Here is a 14,800-nt window from a genome sequence, read left to right on the forward strand (position 1 = left end):
ATGGCACTTTTTCTTCTTTCTGGGGTTTTACGTGCCAAAACCAGTTCTGATTATGAGGCTCGCCGTAGTGGAGGGTTCCGGATTAATTTTGACCACCTGGGGTTCTTTAACGTGCCCTAAAACACAAGCACACGGGCGCTTTTGCATTTCGCAATGGCACTTTTATTGCTGCAAGATGGAGGATGAAGTGGTAAGCTGTGCATGTGTACATGCACATGTTTTCTGCGTCATATGCCTTGTTTCTGCTTTTCAATATGCATTCACAAATAACTGTACATTCTCAAAAGTCATTTAGTGCAAGAAGCCTAGGTCGACTGAAATGGGACTAACTTAAATGCTCACGAATTTACCACACTTCTAACAAAATGAAACCTGTAGTGTTGGGCACGAGATTGCAATCCATAATTGGCCTCCGTTAATTCGTAAATGCTTTTAGAATGTGGCCGAAACTTCCTACATGCATGCACGGAAATCGCTAACTTTTCTGCGATTCTGCGAATGCTCACATGCCGCCGCGGTGGCTAAGCGGCTACGATGCCCGGTTGCTGACCCGAAAGACGCCGTTTGGACCCCGGCTGTCGCATTTCGATCGAGGCGAAATGCTAGAGGTCCACGTACTGTGCGATGTCAGTGCACGTTTAAGAACCACAGGTGGTCTAAATTATCCGGAGCCCTCCACTGCGGCGTCCGTCATAGCCCGAGTCGCTTTGGGACGTTAAACATGATAAACCAATGCGCACATGTACCTAGGTAGTAAAGCTGCAGAAGTGCACTTGGGCCCCAGATACGAAAAACATTAAAATAAAACGGCGGCAGCATGGCACCCGCAAAACAATAATTTTAACTCATGTTCGTAGCATGCCGATCCACGCCGAAGCAAGAAACTGGACGAGCGGGCAAACTCGGGGCGAGAGTCGAGCTGCTCTCGCGTGAGTTACATGACATACGGCCAGAACAATCGTGCAGTAGCACTTTTATTATTCAGCATTATAGCAGTCCGGCTACTCCACGTAGTAACGTACCTTGTATGAAGCAAGCAGAGCAATTCTGGGAGCTCTTGGTAGGCTTCCAGATTTGAAAAACACCGTTGACGAGTAAACGTAATGAAAACAGTCGATGCTCCAAGAGCTACTCGCCGTCACGCAACACACTGAATGTCACAAGTCGCACTTATATCGATGTACCCGAAAAATAGCACAGAATATGCGCAGGACGAGCGCGCGAGCGAACAAATACAGCAAAAACGAGCAAAAGGAACGGCTACCGGAAGTTTCCTAGGGGCGCCGGCGCACAGCGTTGCCAGAGCGCGGTGGCGCTGGATGAAACCGTCTATAAAACCGGAACAAATAATGTCGTCTTACAGGTATGTTTAACGCCCACCGGTCTTTTAATGGAATGGCGCATTGTATTCAATGAAGTCTTTCGTTTACTTGATTTTCATTGATTTATTTATTTGGTATGTGTCATCGGGTGTGTGCCTACTGTTGCCCCATTCTCCATATTGGCCATGTGCCACTGTTACACAAGCACAGAATCCTTAAATGTACCTTTATATGGGTTGTATTTATTTGTATTTCTCTGTACATACACCTGCCATCACCATTCTTCCTGCGGCAAAGTCATACATTCTCTTCGTCCTCATGACATCGCTGCGCATCTACCTGATTTGACAAAATGACAAATGCCAATCCACCTAATTGTCATTTCGGCAGGACTTGTGAGCGGAGCAGTGCGTACACGTAAAACTTGTATGATATAAAGTTATGACCTTTGCGGTGGATAAACATAAACATTTAAAGAGGTTGTACGCAGCATATAAGATGAAAGCAAACAGAATTGTACGCAGCGTCGTTACTAGTACACGATTTTATTAAACGCGTCACTAAAGCTTCGCTTCACATATGTTACAACGCTGGGATCTGCATATTTTTATATTTTATATTATGGGATGCCCTATTCTTGGCCCTATGCCGCAGAGTGTGTATGCGTGACTAATACATAGGACCCTACATTTACATGATGGCGATGATGGTCGACATTCATGGACATTTGTGGAGATAAGCTAAGAATCGTGCGCGAAGGGGCTTTATAAGAAAAAAATCTTATCCCAAGAGGATAAACGAATAAAGAAATAACAAGAGGAACAACCGACAAAGCTACAATAGTATGCGAGTGAGCAGCCAGACTAGCTGAAAAAAATTATTGAAGAGGTATTTATCAAGCAGAAAACTAAGGCCACGTTAATAAAGAATTTTGATACATGATTTCAGTGAAACGAATAGGGATCGGAGAAGTATAATAGAGCTTCAAAGTAAGATTATCACGGCAGTCGTCTTGTATCAGTTGAAAATTCAAAGGCTGTGCATCAAACATCTCCGACTATAACTTAGTGTCGAAGCCACAAATGATAGCATAACCGGAACACTTAATCGTTATCCAGTCTTGCTAAGTGGAGCTTCGAGTAGTCTATTTCTCTAATTTAAATATCTAATACAGGCGGCGCCGTTTAGTCAGCCTCGTCTTCGCTTTCTATAGGGCAGGCGCGGGACATTTGATTCCATGGCTTCACTTTTATACCCCGCAAGTGATGAAAGAATTGTCATTGGATCCGATCAATGCACACATTTATGATGTTATTGCAGCAAAGAAGTAATCCAATCTCATTGTGGATTACATATAACAGTTTTCCCGGGGATGTGAAGCAACTTTCCTGGCATATTGTTAATGGCTTCAGTACCAATTGACGTAGCCTCAAACTAACGTCGCAACACAGACTGGTGCTTCTCGGTGGTAAGGGAAGAACAGAATATGAGTCTCTTTATCAACGCAAGATCAACGAAGGTCGACCTGTCCTGCAAATCCACGCGCCAGTGCATTTGAGCTATGCATGATTGCTAAGCAGAAATGAAGTCCCGCTTGATGGACCCACAAACGATCTAATTTCAAATAGGGGTAAAAAACGCAGCTCCGCTTCCTGTGTGCATGTCAGTGCGTTCCCGTCCGCATGTGCCAAGAGAGAGCTGGACGTGCCAGATGGTCGGCACCCTCACTTCCAACAGTGCCTACATTCTAGAACGTGTTTGAATGACCGGCAGGTTTTCGTCATGCGAGGCTTTCGATAGTTAATGGGATTGGATTCATGCTGCAAAGCATTAATCATGTATGATTACCTTATTCCAAATCCCTTATGGTCGCAATTGTTGAATGAAGCTACTTTATCTTCCAAATCTCTGTTAGTTGTCTATACAACGGGTCTGATCGTCTAATTGCGCTCTATATTTTTTTTTTTACTACTTTTTCCTTTATGTACATTTCTGAATGGTTTCCCCACTCATTTTAGTAGCGTTTCTTCCAAGCGCATGATCCTTCGCTCCTCGCCACATGTGCGAGTATTTGTTGTTGTTGTTGTTGTTGTTGTTGTTGTTGTTGTTGTTGTTGTTGTTGTTGTTGTTGTTGTTGTTGTTGTTGTTGTTGTTGTTGTTGTTGTTGTTGTTGTTGTTGTTGTTGTTGTTGACTTTGCCCTCTATCACTTTGGGATCATCATCGTCTTCATTATCCCGCCTCAGTGTAGATACGTGCCAGGTTTGCGGATCATCATCGACATCATCATCTGGAGGAGGAGGAGGAATAAACTTGTATTGTGGAACCAGCACTTTATGATGGCCGGGCCTAAGCCTCCCATGAAGGGACGTCGAGGGCTTGCCTCGCCGCCGCCTCATCATCTGCATTATTTTTTTTTTTTCATCTTTGTACTAGCCGCTCGAATTGCGGCACTCAGAGGTCGTACCCTCTTTTAAAGGGTACGACCACCATCAGCATCACCATCGCACGAGCCCAAAGAAGAAATTATCCGTTCTTGACCCTCCGTCACGCTCCACGACGACCTCTATTTCACAGCCGACATGACGGTGGGCAGCGACAAGGGCTCACAGGTTTTGAGGCCGCAAGGCGACGGGCCACCTAAAACCACCGTGGACGCTCTCAGCTCCACGCAGTCGTCACTATGGTCGTCTGAAGAAAAGGGCGACGGCCAGGAGGCGTTCGACAACAGTGACCTCGGAGGGGCCGGCACAGCGGGGATGCTATGCTGCCGCTACGGCCTGTTGGTGTCGACCATGAGTCTGCTCATGGTGGCCGTGGGCTACGGTGCGCCGGCCGTGGTGCGCGCGTACGCGCTGAGCTGCACGGACCCCGGCTGCTTGGAGCCCAACGCGGCACTCGAACGCTCGATGGCCGACGCCCAGGGAAACCCTTGCGACGACTTCTACGGTTTCGTCTGTGGAGGATGGCAGAGGGAAAACCCTGGGGTGGCCAGCCACTTCCAGGTTGGTCGGAAATCGTGTCTGCGACACACTCGCGGCTGTCACGAAGGGAGAAACACTGTCAGTCTAGAAATCTGTAGCAGTGTGCGAATAGTGATTATTGTGACCGAATCGAATACGAATCGAATAGTGCCAAAAGCGAATCACATCGAATCACATCGAATCAAATATCGAATAAGTTTCCAATAGTTTTCGAATAATTAACAGGTCGTTATCAAAATGTTCACATCCTAGTATTCTTAATGTTAGCAAGTTTCTGTTATTACATAGTGCATTATGAAGCGTTGTTTAATAAAATCACAACTGGAGCTTTAGGAGCGAACAAGTAGTTTCTTCGCACGCACAGGACTCTTCAGAGAGCGCGAATTATCGCTGTATAGCCTGTAAAGTGTGGCTACCTAAACGACGTAGCCTACTGCGCTACGCAAGTTGTCATGTTTTATGTCTCTACTATGCACGCGGGGGTGAACATTTACCGTACTTTTGCTACAGTTTTATATTTAATTGGGTGCAGTTGACGTCTTCAAATATTCAAAAAGTATTCGAAAAATATTCCCATCTGCGAATAGGGACCATTCGATTTGAAGACCAAATCGAATAGAATACTATTCGATTCATTAATCGAAAGGTTCGAATATTGGCACACCCCTAGAAAGATGTTGTCTCTTATCGAAAGAAGGGCACATGTATAACACGATAGTGAAATGATAATTATGTTAAGAACATTTCGGCGGGTCCCACAAGTAGAGGTTGCTAGCAGGAGTATAATCCTTCTGCCTAGCTTCGCTTAATAGGCTGTGTGGCGGAGAGTTAGTTGTAGCTCCGGATTTCCTTGTCGTATTGACCAATGTATTTTTAGTAAGTGAGACAGGCTCGATTTCCTTATCTACCGAGAAGAGATTTCTGCGTCGGTATATGTTTGAACCGGCTTTCTTCGAAGCAAGTTACCGAGAAATATGGGATCAGCTTCGGCCACGCAATATTAAATTGTTGTGTGCCAGGTAGTTTTTCACCTATAGCTGAAAGAATTTGTCTGGCTTGCACCGGACACATTCGCTGGAGCCAGCCAAGTGACGCACCGGTGCTAAGGCTTCACCTGCCCTAGCGCGCTGGCACTGACGAGGAGTCGCGGGTGAGGTACGTCATACACATTTAGTAACATAAACCGAAATGCGTTCTATGTGGTTGCCGCATTAGTGGCCCACTTTCTCCTACTTGTCACGTGGTCTACGATGAAAAAAATGTACGAATGCCGTGATTTTTACGGTATGATGGGCAAACGCCCTACTAGAGCAAGAGTGAACCTTAGAGGTGTCCCCGTCAGTTCGGCAGTCAACACGGAATACATTCCGAGGCAATGCGCGTTCACTACATACAACAGGGAACTAGTAACATTTAATTAGCGAGTCTCGGCATCAGAGTTTGATGTGTGGAGATTCTACCCTGAAACGTTTCTGCCTGCCGGAGTGTGTTAATTATACACCCGTCGCGATCACTGCATACAAGACATGCGAAAGATAACTTCACCCAGAACTTCCAACACTTGTGCGCTCCCTTTTCTTCGAGCTTTGTTATCAACGACGATATCGTTGGAGGGAAACAAAAGCCAGATTAGCAAAACACGTTGACTACTTCAGATCGTGGTCTCTCTCACCCATCCTAAATACCACAGCTCATTAACACGGTGGCCTTAAGGAAGCGAAACGAAAGAGAGATAAGCGGCCTGACAACACAAACGAGGCAACCGAACCGGAAAGTGTTCCGGTGGACGAGGAACGAAGTACAATGTGCGGACTCGAAAGTATATTGATAGCTATCTGGTGAAGATGATCGCAGCTTCACAACAGAATCAGGCACAACATAACACATGTCACTCAGGTACATCTTACTGCCCTATAGTTCCCCATACTAAAATTACTAGAGGGATCTCTGGCGCTGCATTCGTTCAGCTACCACGGTAATGTTGTTTAGTACGTGGATTTGTCTCATCTTCGGGCTTGTGGCTTCGGACGTTCTTGCAGCTTTATTTACAACGCTACATCTGCTCCTATTGGCCTAAATTTCGAAGAAGTCCAATTTTTCTAAACGCAGAAGGCGATAAATCACTGCGAGCATGCATATAAACATGAGCGATTCTGACGTATAGTATAACGCATTATCTTGTGGAAAGTGTCCAATTTAATAAGTCGCAAAGCCGTTTGAAGCCGGAAGGACGAACTTTAGGCAAATCCATGCACTAACCATCATATCTAGAGTGCACTAGGATATTCTAGCAGACTCTACGTCATCCCCCATGTTGTCTGAACCGCCATGTTTTCAGCTTCCATGGACACTATAGCGCCAGGATAGAAACTCTATTGTTACTTGCTAGGCTCTGATTTTTCTTTTTTCCTTTTTTCTTCTTTTTTTTTAGAGTCTACAGCAACGGGTCGCCACAGCGGCGATTATGAGCCTCGTGCTGGACGAAGGCGGGGATGGCCTTCCGTCGCACCAGGTGGCGCGCCTGTTCCAGCGTTGCGCCCAGGTAGCCTTCAACGAACAGAACAGGATTGACGAGCTGCGCGCCTTTCTGGACCGCTTCAACCTCAGCTGGCCCACGCCGATGTCGAGGTGACGTATACATACTTTGAGACACGAAGAAGTCATGGGACATATAGTTGCTATCGAGACGTTTCTTATTACCTATGACTACTTATTCTACGAAGGTGGGGAAAAAAACCCAAGAAAACGAAGGAAAAGCTTTTTAAGAGGCAGGTTTTATCTCGGGGTGAACTCCATTTCAGTACTGAAATGCGTTTGAAACGCAATGTTCTTTTCACTAGCCAGCCCGCTTAAACCATTTCAATGGAACTGGTTGCATCTAAGAGAAAATTTTGAAGGAAATGTAGGAAGCGCAATTTTAATTTAAGGCCTCTAATCTTCAACAAAAAATGCCCGGAATTGGTAGCTTAATAAAACTGAAACACAATGTTAAGAAATCCATAAGTCGGTTCAAGAAATAGAAATTGCAGTTCTGTAAGAACCATCGTCAAAGCATCTAAAGCGGGAAAATGTAATGCATGACTTTACACCGAAAGGGAAACCCTTACTGAATTTACGAGTCGCGGAATCAAATCCTGGCTGCGGCGGTCGCGTTTCGATGGGGCCGAAATACAAAAACCCCTCCGTGTACCGTGCATTGGGTGCACGTTAAAGAACTCCAGGCGATCCAAATTAGTACGGAGTCCCAAATTGCAGCGTGCCTCAGAATCATATCGTAGTTTTGGCATGTAATACCCCAGAATATATATATATATATATATATATATATATATATATATATATATATATATATATATATATATATATATATATAGTTTACGAGTTCTTCTGATCTGTGTGTACACCAGAGCATATAAGATTAATTTTACCCGCAAGCTTTATACATCAGTGTTATATATATATATATATATATATATATATATATATATATATATATATATAGTGTGGGAACGCTGATGTGGACAGTGGCATAAGAGCCAACTGTGGACGACGAAGATGACGGACGCGCGAGCAGTGGTGCGAGGACGTGCGAGTGGCGGCTGGTCACCCTTGGGCGCGGCCGGCCGGGACTGCAGCTGTGGTCGTGGACCGCAGGACCGAGGCGTTTTTTCCCACATTGGCACCCAACGTGGGGCGCCACAATATATATATATATTCGGGAACCTTTTTCTAAAACGTTGCTGGCGTCAATTAAAATTCACTTACTAGCAGTCGGTAGATTTTGCCTGTTTTCCTTTCGATGCAACAAAGCTAATCAAATTCGCTGCTGTTGATGCTTAGGTAAACGATTTTGCTCCTTTCCCTATAGCTGGCTCCCTGAGGAGCCAGGTGGGAGCTACCAAAATAAAGCTTACTCTGGAAGACTACAAGTAGATGCCGAAAACGTATGTGTGCGTAGTATACAAAGAAATGCGGCAAATTAGTTCAGCGGAAGCGCGCAATGAGGAAGGAAAGCTCATCAATGTGACAATTGTCATCCACACGGCGGCTAGCACGAAGTTAGAAAGGAAACACATAACGGGTTTTTCAGAAAGCTTCGCAGTTAAAGAAAAATTGTGCTATAGATCCGGGATTTCAACCCAGAACCTCCCACAGAACTGATTTGCCATAATCAGTGTCCCGGTGCTTGGAGTTGGCGAGTAATTCGCCTTCACTCTGCAATCTGCTACCTTCCTGGTATATCTCAGATGGTACAGTGACCTCACGGGAAAGGGGTTGCTCCCGGGTTCAAATCCCGGAGCAAGACGAATCTTTTTTTTTTCAACTGTGCAGCTTTTTTTTTCTGTTAAAACCATATGGCTTTCCTTTGTAGTTTTATGCTACAAGTTGGAAGCATGACAATTTTTTCCTTTCATTGGTATAAATAACCGTATTCTCTTTTTTGTTATGGTAAAATTGTTTTTTCTTTGCCTTAGCACACGCATGAGATACAACATCGTTAACATCGTGGGGTGTGGGTCGCGACTTTGATCTCGGGTTCTGGATTTTCATGTCATCTTGCAGTACTCGAAAAGCGCTTTCGCTGGTGCTTTTTGTCATCTGTAACGGCCTTCACAACTGTCTAGATCTGCTTAAGGTCAGTTTTCTCGAAAGCTGACAACAGGAGGATGATCTAAATCACTCTCATGCAGCACCGCTTGCATATCTTGGATGATTATATATGATAACTTCATATCTTGGATGATTATATCCCATTCGGCAACCGCATGCATTGCTGTCATCGCATGACACATATCCCGCATTCCGCACACCAGTACGGACACAGCGCGCGGCGGTCTCGTGCAGCCAGAACACGTGTTGCCTCTTCATAGTTGCAAAGCACCTCTGACCTCCACAATCCCATGTCTTCGTTTTCTTTTTGTACAGCGTAGCATTCTTTGCCTCTTATCAGGCACGGGGTCATGGGTAGGTAGCATACGGAAGAGTATAAGTAGGGAATGTAGGTTCGAGATCGCGGGATCGAATCCTGGCCGCGGCGGCCGCATTTCGATGGAGGCGAAATGCAAAAACGCCCTTGTACTTGCGTTGTAGTGCAAGTTAAAGAACTCCAGGTGGTCAAAATTAATCCGGAGCCCTCCACTACGGCGTTCCTCATAATCAGAACTGGTTTTGGCACGTAAATTACCAGAAAGAAGAAGGTTCCTTTCCCACCTTCGATTCGGGTCTCTTCATTGCATAGCAACTATATGCATAGCAACGACCAGTGTGCAACAATTACCGAACGGACTATAGAAAATAGATCCATGCCATTTCATGCAAAATGGCGTCGTTGAAAAGTTAACCATGAAGCCGTATAAAACTGTCCAAGTACCTTACGAAAGACGCGCGCTGTGGCTTGCAGGTCCAAGCTCGACACCCTCGACGTGATGGTGTCGCTGTCCTTAGACTGGGGAGTGCCGGTGTTCTTCCACTTGAGCGTAGACCGGTACTTCAAGCGTCCGGGGTTCCGCACGCTGCACTTCACCGGCAACCCGTACATGCTCGAGTGGTTCATGGCACGCAATGCGCTTCAGGAGAGAGGCGTCCTTCTCGCTTACTTCGACCGCGTTTCGGTCTTGCTGAACGGCTCGAGCGCGTCGAAAAGCGTCGTGGAAGAGGTACGTGCGCACACAATCGTGTTTTATACGATAGCAAACGACGCCTCATTGTATATTAATGAGCAAGTTATGCGGTACAACGGTAACCGCTTGCCTATATTTCAATCAATTGAGGAAAAGGAAATGAAATTGCCGCTGACCGCACTGTAACTGTCTAGCCACATATGCTTACACCTGAATGGGGGTCACCAGTGGGTAGGTATTTAGGGGGGTCGAAAGGGACAGGAAGCGAGGGTAGACTAGGAAAAAGGAGATTATTTACATATGAGATGCGGTAAAGAATAAATAAATAAATAAATAAATAAATAAATAAATAAATAAATAAATAAATAAATAAATAAATAAATAAATAAACTCAGATTGGCAGTACAAATATACCAAAACGTCCAATTGCTATGTTAAGGTTTGCTTCTGAGAAAACTACACTAACTTTTACGTAGTTTCGTGTTGTTAACAAGTGGTGCCAGCTTTCTTCTATCGTAAATACTCAAACCGTTGAGAGGAAACAGCTGTTGGGTACGGTGCTTTGCTACTGCTTTTGAATACGTGTTGTACTTCAGCACGTCACCCGCACTTTGGCGGATGAAAGCGGACAGTGTTCGTGCAGCTTCATCTGTGATGGGACATTGTTACCTGTCCGCATGCTGAACCCAGGTGTAGAGAGTGAACCGGAGAACGAATCCTATAGCACTCACCAGCCACGTCGCCCTCATCTCCTATTCCAGCAGATGGACACGTCAGTTCTTCTACCCCACTGCTTCACATGAGAGAGAACTATTCCGCCTCGCCATTGACGCTTAAAACATAACAGTAGCATATTCTACATTGTCCTATACTGAACATCTTCAAGCGTTTCGGTGACTGAGGCTCAGTGCACTTCGCTTTCTCTTAAAATGCCGAAAGTGGGCGGTAATGCTAGTGATGGTCGTAATCAAGACACTTTGTATCCGAGCCCTACAGATTCAGAGATTTCGTTTGCAAACAAATGAATCTTGCTTTAACCACAAGTTGCCAATTTGCTCCGTATACCATCTTTATTAGAAATTAGGATGATGGCCGTGGCACAGGAACATACTTTACACCTCTTGACGGCTGCTCTGGTTGCATATGCAGCCAACCGTGGGCTTGTTTCCTACTGTAGGTAGCGTTCGTCTTAGAATGTCTCACGCGAAAACTAATGCGCAGGTTCTCCAGCTGGACAACCACGTGCTCATGACAATGGTGCCTTCTCTGGTGGATCCGCGACCTGACACCGACCTAGTGTACATCGTCATGGAGCAGCTGGACTATATCACGGGGCCTTACCTGTCCACTGCTGAGTGGCTGCTAGTAAGTGCCGCTTCACTAAGAATCGCATTCGTCTATGAGCGAATGCCACACATGAAATATTTATACACCCTTAAAGTTGTTGGGTATTCCTGCCATCCCTAACACCCATACCCTTGAATCTGTAAAAAGTTTTGTTGTACACGACAGCAAGCTCAAACTATACCAGCTATGAGATAAGGCGTAGCTGGCGACTGTGCATTAATTCTGACCACCCGGTGCGCACTGAAATATTTGACACTAGAGTTTGACCGAGTTAGCTATTAAAGGCTATGACATGCAATTTTCGTGTCGTCTGTGGTATCATAAGGTTTACGCGCCACAAGTCCCCCCAATAAGAAACCTTTATTTGTCGTCATCAACGACTAGATCACCTTAAGTGTAAGTGTAAGTGGGCCACATGGGACAAACTAAACACCCTTCTTGCACTCCTAAGTGTGCTAAAATGTCTCTATTGTACAAACTTGAAAACTGCCGCGAAACATTGGCATGATCGGACCGTAGATACATTTAGCAAAATGTTCGCTTCCCGGGGTGTAGATTTGCGAAAGGTTGGAGTCAACGGTGTCCAGGGTGTCAAGGGCGGGCTAGGTTTGAACCACTTTCTCTGTGCTTTTAAGCTTCTTATGGTCCACTTCACTCACATTTCACGCGCCTTGATGTAACGCGTGCTCTGTTTTTTCTCCGTAACACAGACTATTTCGTCGTTTCCGTGGCAGCTGAGCCCCTGCGATTCCTGGAACCTTCCCGTCGCATGTTCTCTTGTCCACTTTCGCGAGAAACGGCACACATTTCGTCTCGTACTTGATTAGAAACAATCATAAATGTAATTTTTTGTTAGAGCATAAGAGGGCTCATGCTTCGATCCCATGAATGTAGAATTTGTGCATTTTGCGGCAGAAGTTATCTACATACAATAGTAAACTAAAGAGCGTAGTTGTACAGAAAAATTATGTTGCATTGGCCAGCTATTACGGCTTGCATTTTTTTTTCCGAGCCCACTGCATTTAGTGCACTCTTCCCGTGTAGCCTGTAAATAGCGAAAGAGGTCATAACGAGCTAAGAACGTTTATAGAAAAGGCAGAAGTGGCTCTTAGCCACCTTGGCGACAAAGCAGCACGTCCGTAAACATATAAGTCAAATACAGAGACCGAGGCCAGATCCTATTGCTAAAGGTCGTGTCGCAGGGCTAAGCTGGGAGACATAGGTGACCTTTGAGACCTGCAACGATAGCCCGATATTGTATTCGAGTGTGTGCGTGGCTCGAGAAAACGCAGCGGAGCTCTGAAGCCCGCAATAAAAAGCTGGAGGATAATGAAATCACTATAGGCCAAGTAAACATTGCCCCGCATTCTGCTTTGCAGGCTGCATGCGCCTGCTGGCATTGGAATTGCCATCAGTCATTGACATTCTCACTTATGGGCAAAGCGGAGCCCGCATTAACTTAACCAAGGATATAGTAGAACGTTAGGGTAAATGCGTAGTCGCTTTTTTGGGGGGAGCTCATGATCTCACAGCGTAACGGTTACCGATGTCATTCATAACATGTGTCGAAGGTCACACCACGTTGAGGATTCAGTGTTCGAATAGATGAGTCCCGGAAATCAGTTTAGTTGGATAATCTCGCTGTCATTGCTTCCTATCCTTTTCATAAAAAATGTAGTTTTTTTTTTTGACGCCATAGATTGCTTTGCGCAGGCTACTGGTATCTTGCGCGTACTTATTACGGGATCATATTTTGCATAGGTGCCTGTATTGCGGCGTTTTTATTGGTAGCCTGCAGCCTCTGAGTTCTGCTGATACTAGAAAGAAATAATACAATTTAAAACGTGTACGTCGCACCTGTATTTAGGTCCTAAACAAGCATTTGCCCGTGGAGCTGGGTCCCAACGACGAGATTTTCGTCATGAACCGGCGGCTGCTGCGCCTTGTGGGTCTCCTCGTCGGCAACGTGGAGGACACCACGAGTCTGCTCGCCTACGTCACCTGGCACGTGGTGCGACACCTCGCGAGCGTGACGTCGTACCCGTTGTCGCGGGCCCAGTTCGCCGACGCGCCCGGCGCCGACACGATCACGCTGGGGTACATGATGGGCCGCTGCTACATGGACGCCGACTCGGCGATGCCGTTCGCATTCGTGCACGTCTTCAACCGGCGCTGGCTACCCGCAGACTCCGTTCGCGACGCGAGAGGCGTACTGAACAGCATCCGGGCCGTGGCCAACTCGACCATGGCCTCGCTGTCCTGGATGGATGCCGAGACGAAGAGCGGCGCGCTCGAAAAGCTGGCCACCCTGCGCGCCATTGTGGGCAGCCTGGAGCGGGCCTCCGGAGAAGACTCCCTGCGAAGCCTCTACCCTTACGTGCCGGAACTGAGCGGCTCGTACCTGAACATGGCTCTCGCGCTGCGCTCGGCGGAGTTGCGTCATGCGAAAAAGTTCCTGCGCGTCAACGAATCCTCAATGGCCGCGGCTTCCGACGAAGTTAGCGTGCCGCTGACGCTCGTCAACGCATTCTACCTGCCCGTGTACCACGTGATGGTCATCCCGGCTGCCATACTGTACCCGCCGTTCTACGTCGCGGGCTACCCAGCGTCTTACAACTACGGCAGCCTGGGCCACGTCGTGGGCCACGAGATGACCCACGCGTTCGATCCGGACCTGGGACTGTACGGCCGCGACGGCCTCCGGCACAATTGGTGGACGCCCGCCTCCGAGGAGATGTTCCTCCGCAAACTGATGTGCCTGCGACGTCTCTACAACGAGATACCCTGGTCTGGAGGCGCCAACTTTGGAGAGCACGCGCTGTCTGAAAACTTCGCCGATAGCGGCGGCATGCTTAAGGCGTACAGAGCCTACCAGGCGAGTGCCAAAGAGCGTGGGACGGTGCCGCCGGGACTCTCTCGATTCAGCGACGAGCAACTGTTCTTCGTGAGCAGCTGCTTCAAGTGGTGCGCCAGCGAGGAGAAACAGAACGCCGGCCGGTACTCGCCGCCTCGCCTTCGCTGCAACGTGCCCTTGCTCAACATGCCGGAGTTTGCGCAGGCGTTTGAGTGCGGCGCGGGCAAGGCCATGAACCCGTCTACTCACTGCGACGCAATGTGATTATACGTAACTACAGTATATATACACGGCGATACGGCAAAAAGGTTGTTTCCACTCGCTGAGACTGTTTTCTCATTCACGTGACTGTCAATAATTCGCTCACACACGTACCTAGAAATTTCTTTTCAGATCTTTTGTGATTCGTCTACATTGTAAGAAGAATATTATTGCGAGTTAATGACGTGCATGTATTGAAAAGTGTGGTTTACGTTGTGTGCTGGCTGTGGGTTGTTAAATGCAACGCGCTTCGATTTGTACGTGTAAAGGGGAAGAGAAAAATTATTTCCTAGAGTTGTTCTTGACGTCGTCACCTACTAAAGTATTACGAGAAAGAATCCCTTGTCTTCCTTTAAACCAACATAAAATAACGAAAGAGAGAAAGACGAGGAAAAAAAGCAACGAAAGGGCGG

At 46.6% G+C, this 14,800-nt stretch overlaps 2 protein-coding genes across 2 annotated transcripts; both read left to right on the top strand.

The window, feature by feature from the left end:
* Positions 1-3,902: 3,902 nt before the first annotated feature.
* LOC125946330 (membrane metallo-endopeptidase-like 1) lies at positions 3,903-6,936 on the top strand. The gene is made up of 2 exons (XM_049669085.1): positions 3,903-4,325; positions 6,736-6,936. The coding sequence occupies exons 1-2, from the start codon at positions 3,903-3,905 to the stop codon at positions 6,934-6,936; spliced, it is 624 nt and encodes a 207-aa protein (XP_049525042.1).
* A 2,794-nt stretch (positions 6,937-9,730) lies between these two features.
* Positions 9,731-14,518, top strand: LOC119456804 (endothelin-converting enzyme homolog). The gene is made up of 3 exons (XM_037718622.2): positions 9,731-9,961; positions 11,147-11,290; positions 13,140-14,518. The coding sequence occupies exons 1-3, from the start codon at positions 9,731-9,733 to the stop codon at positions 14,388-14,390; spliced, it is 1,626 nt and encodes a 541-aa protein (XP_037574550.2). The 3' UTR covers positions 14,391-14,518.
* The last annotated feature ends 282 nt before the right edge of the window (positions 14,519-14,800 follow it).

Source organism: Dermacentor silvarum, chromosome 6, assembly GCF_013339745.2.
Source record: "Dermacentor silvarum isolate Dsil-2018 chromosome 6, BIME_Dsil_1.4, whole genome shotgun sequence".
NCBI lineage: Eukaryota > Metazoa > Arthropoda > Arachnida > Ixodida > Ixodidae > Dermacentor > Dermacentor silvarum.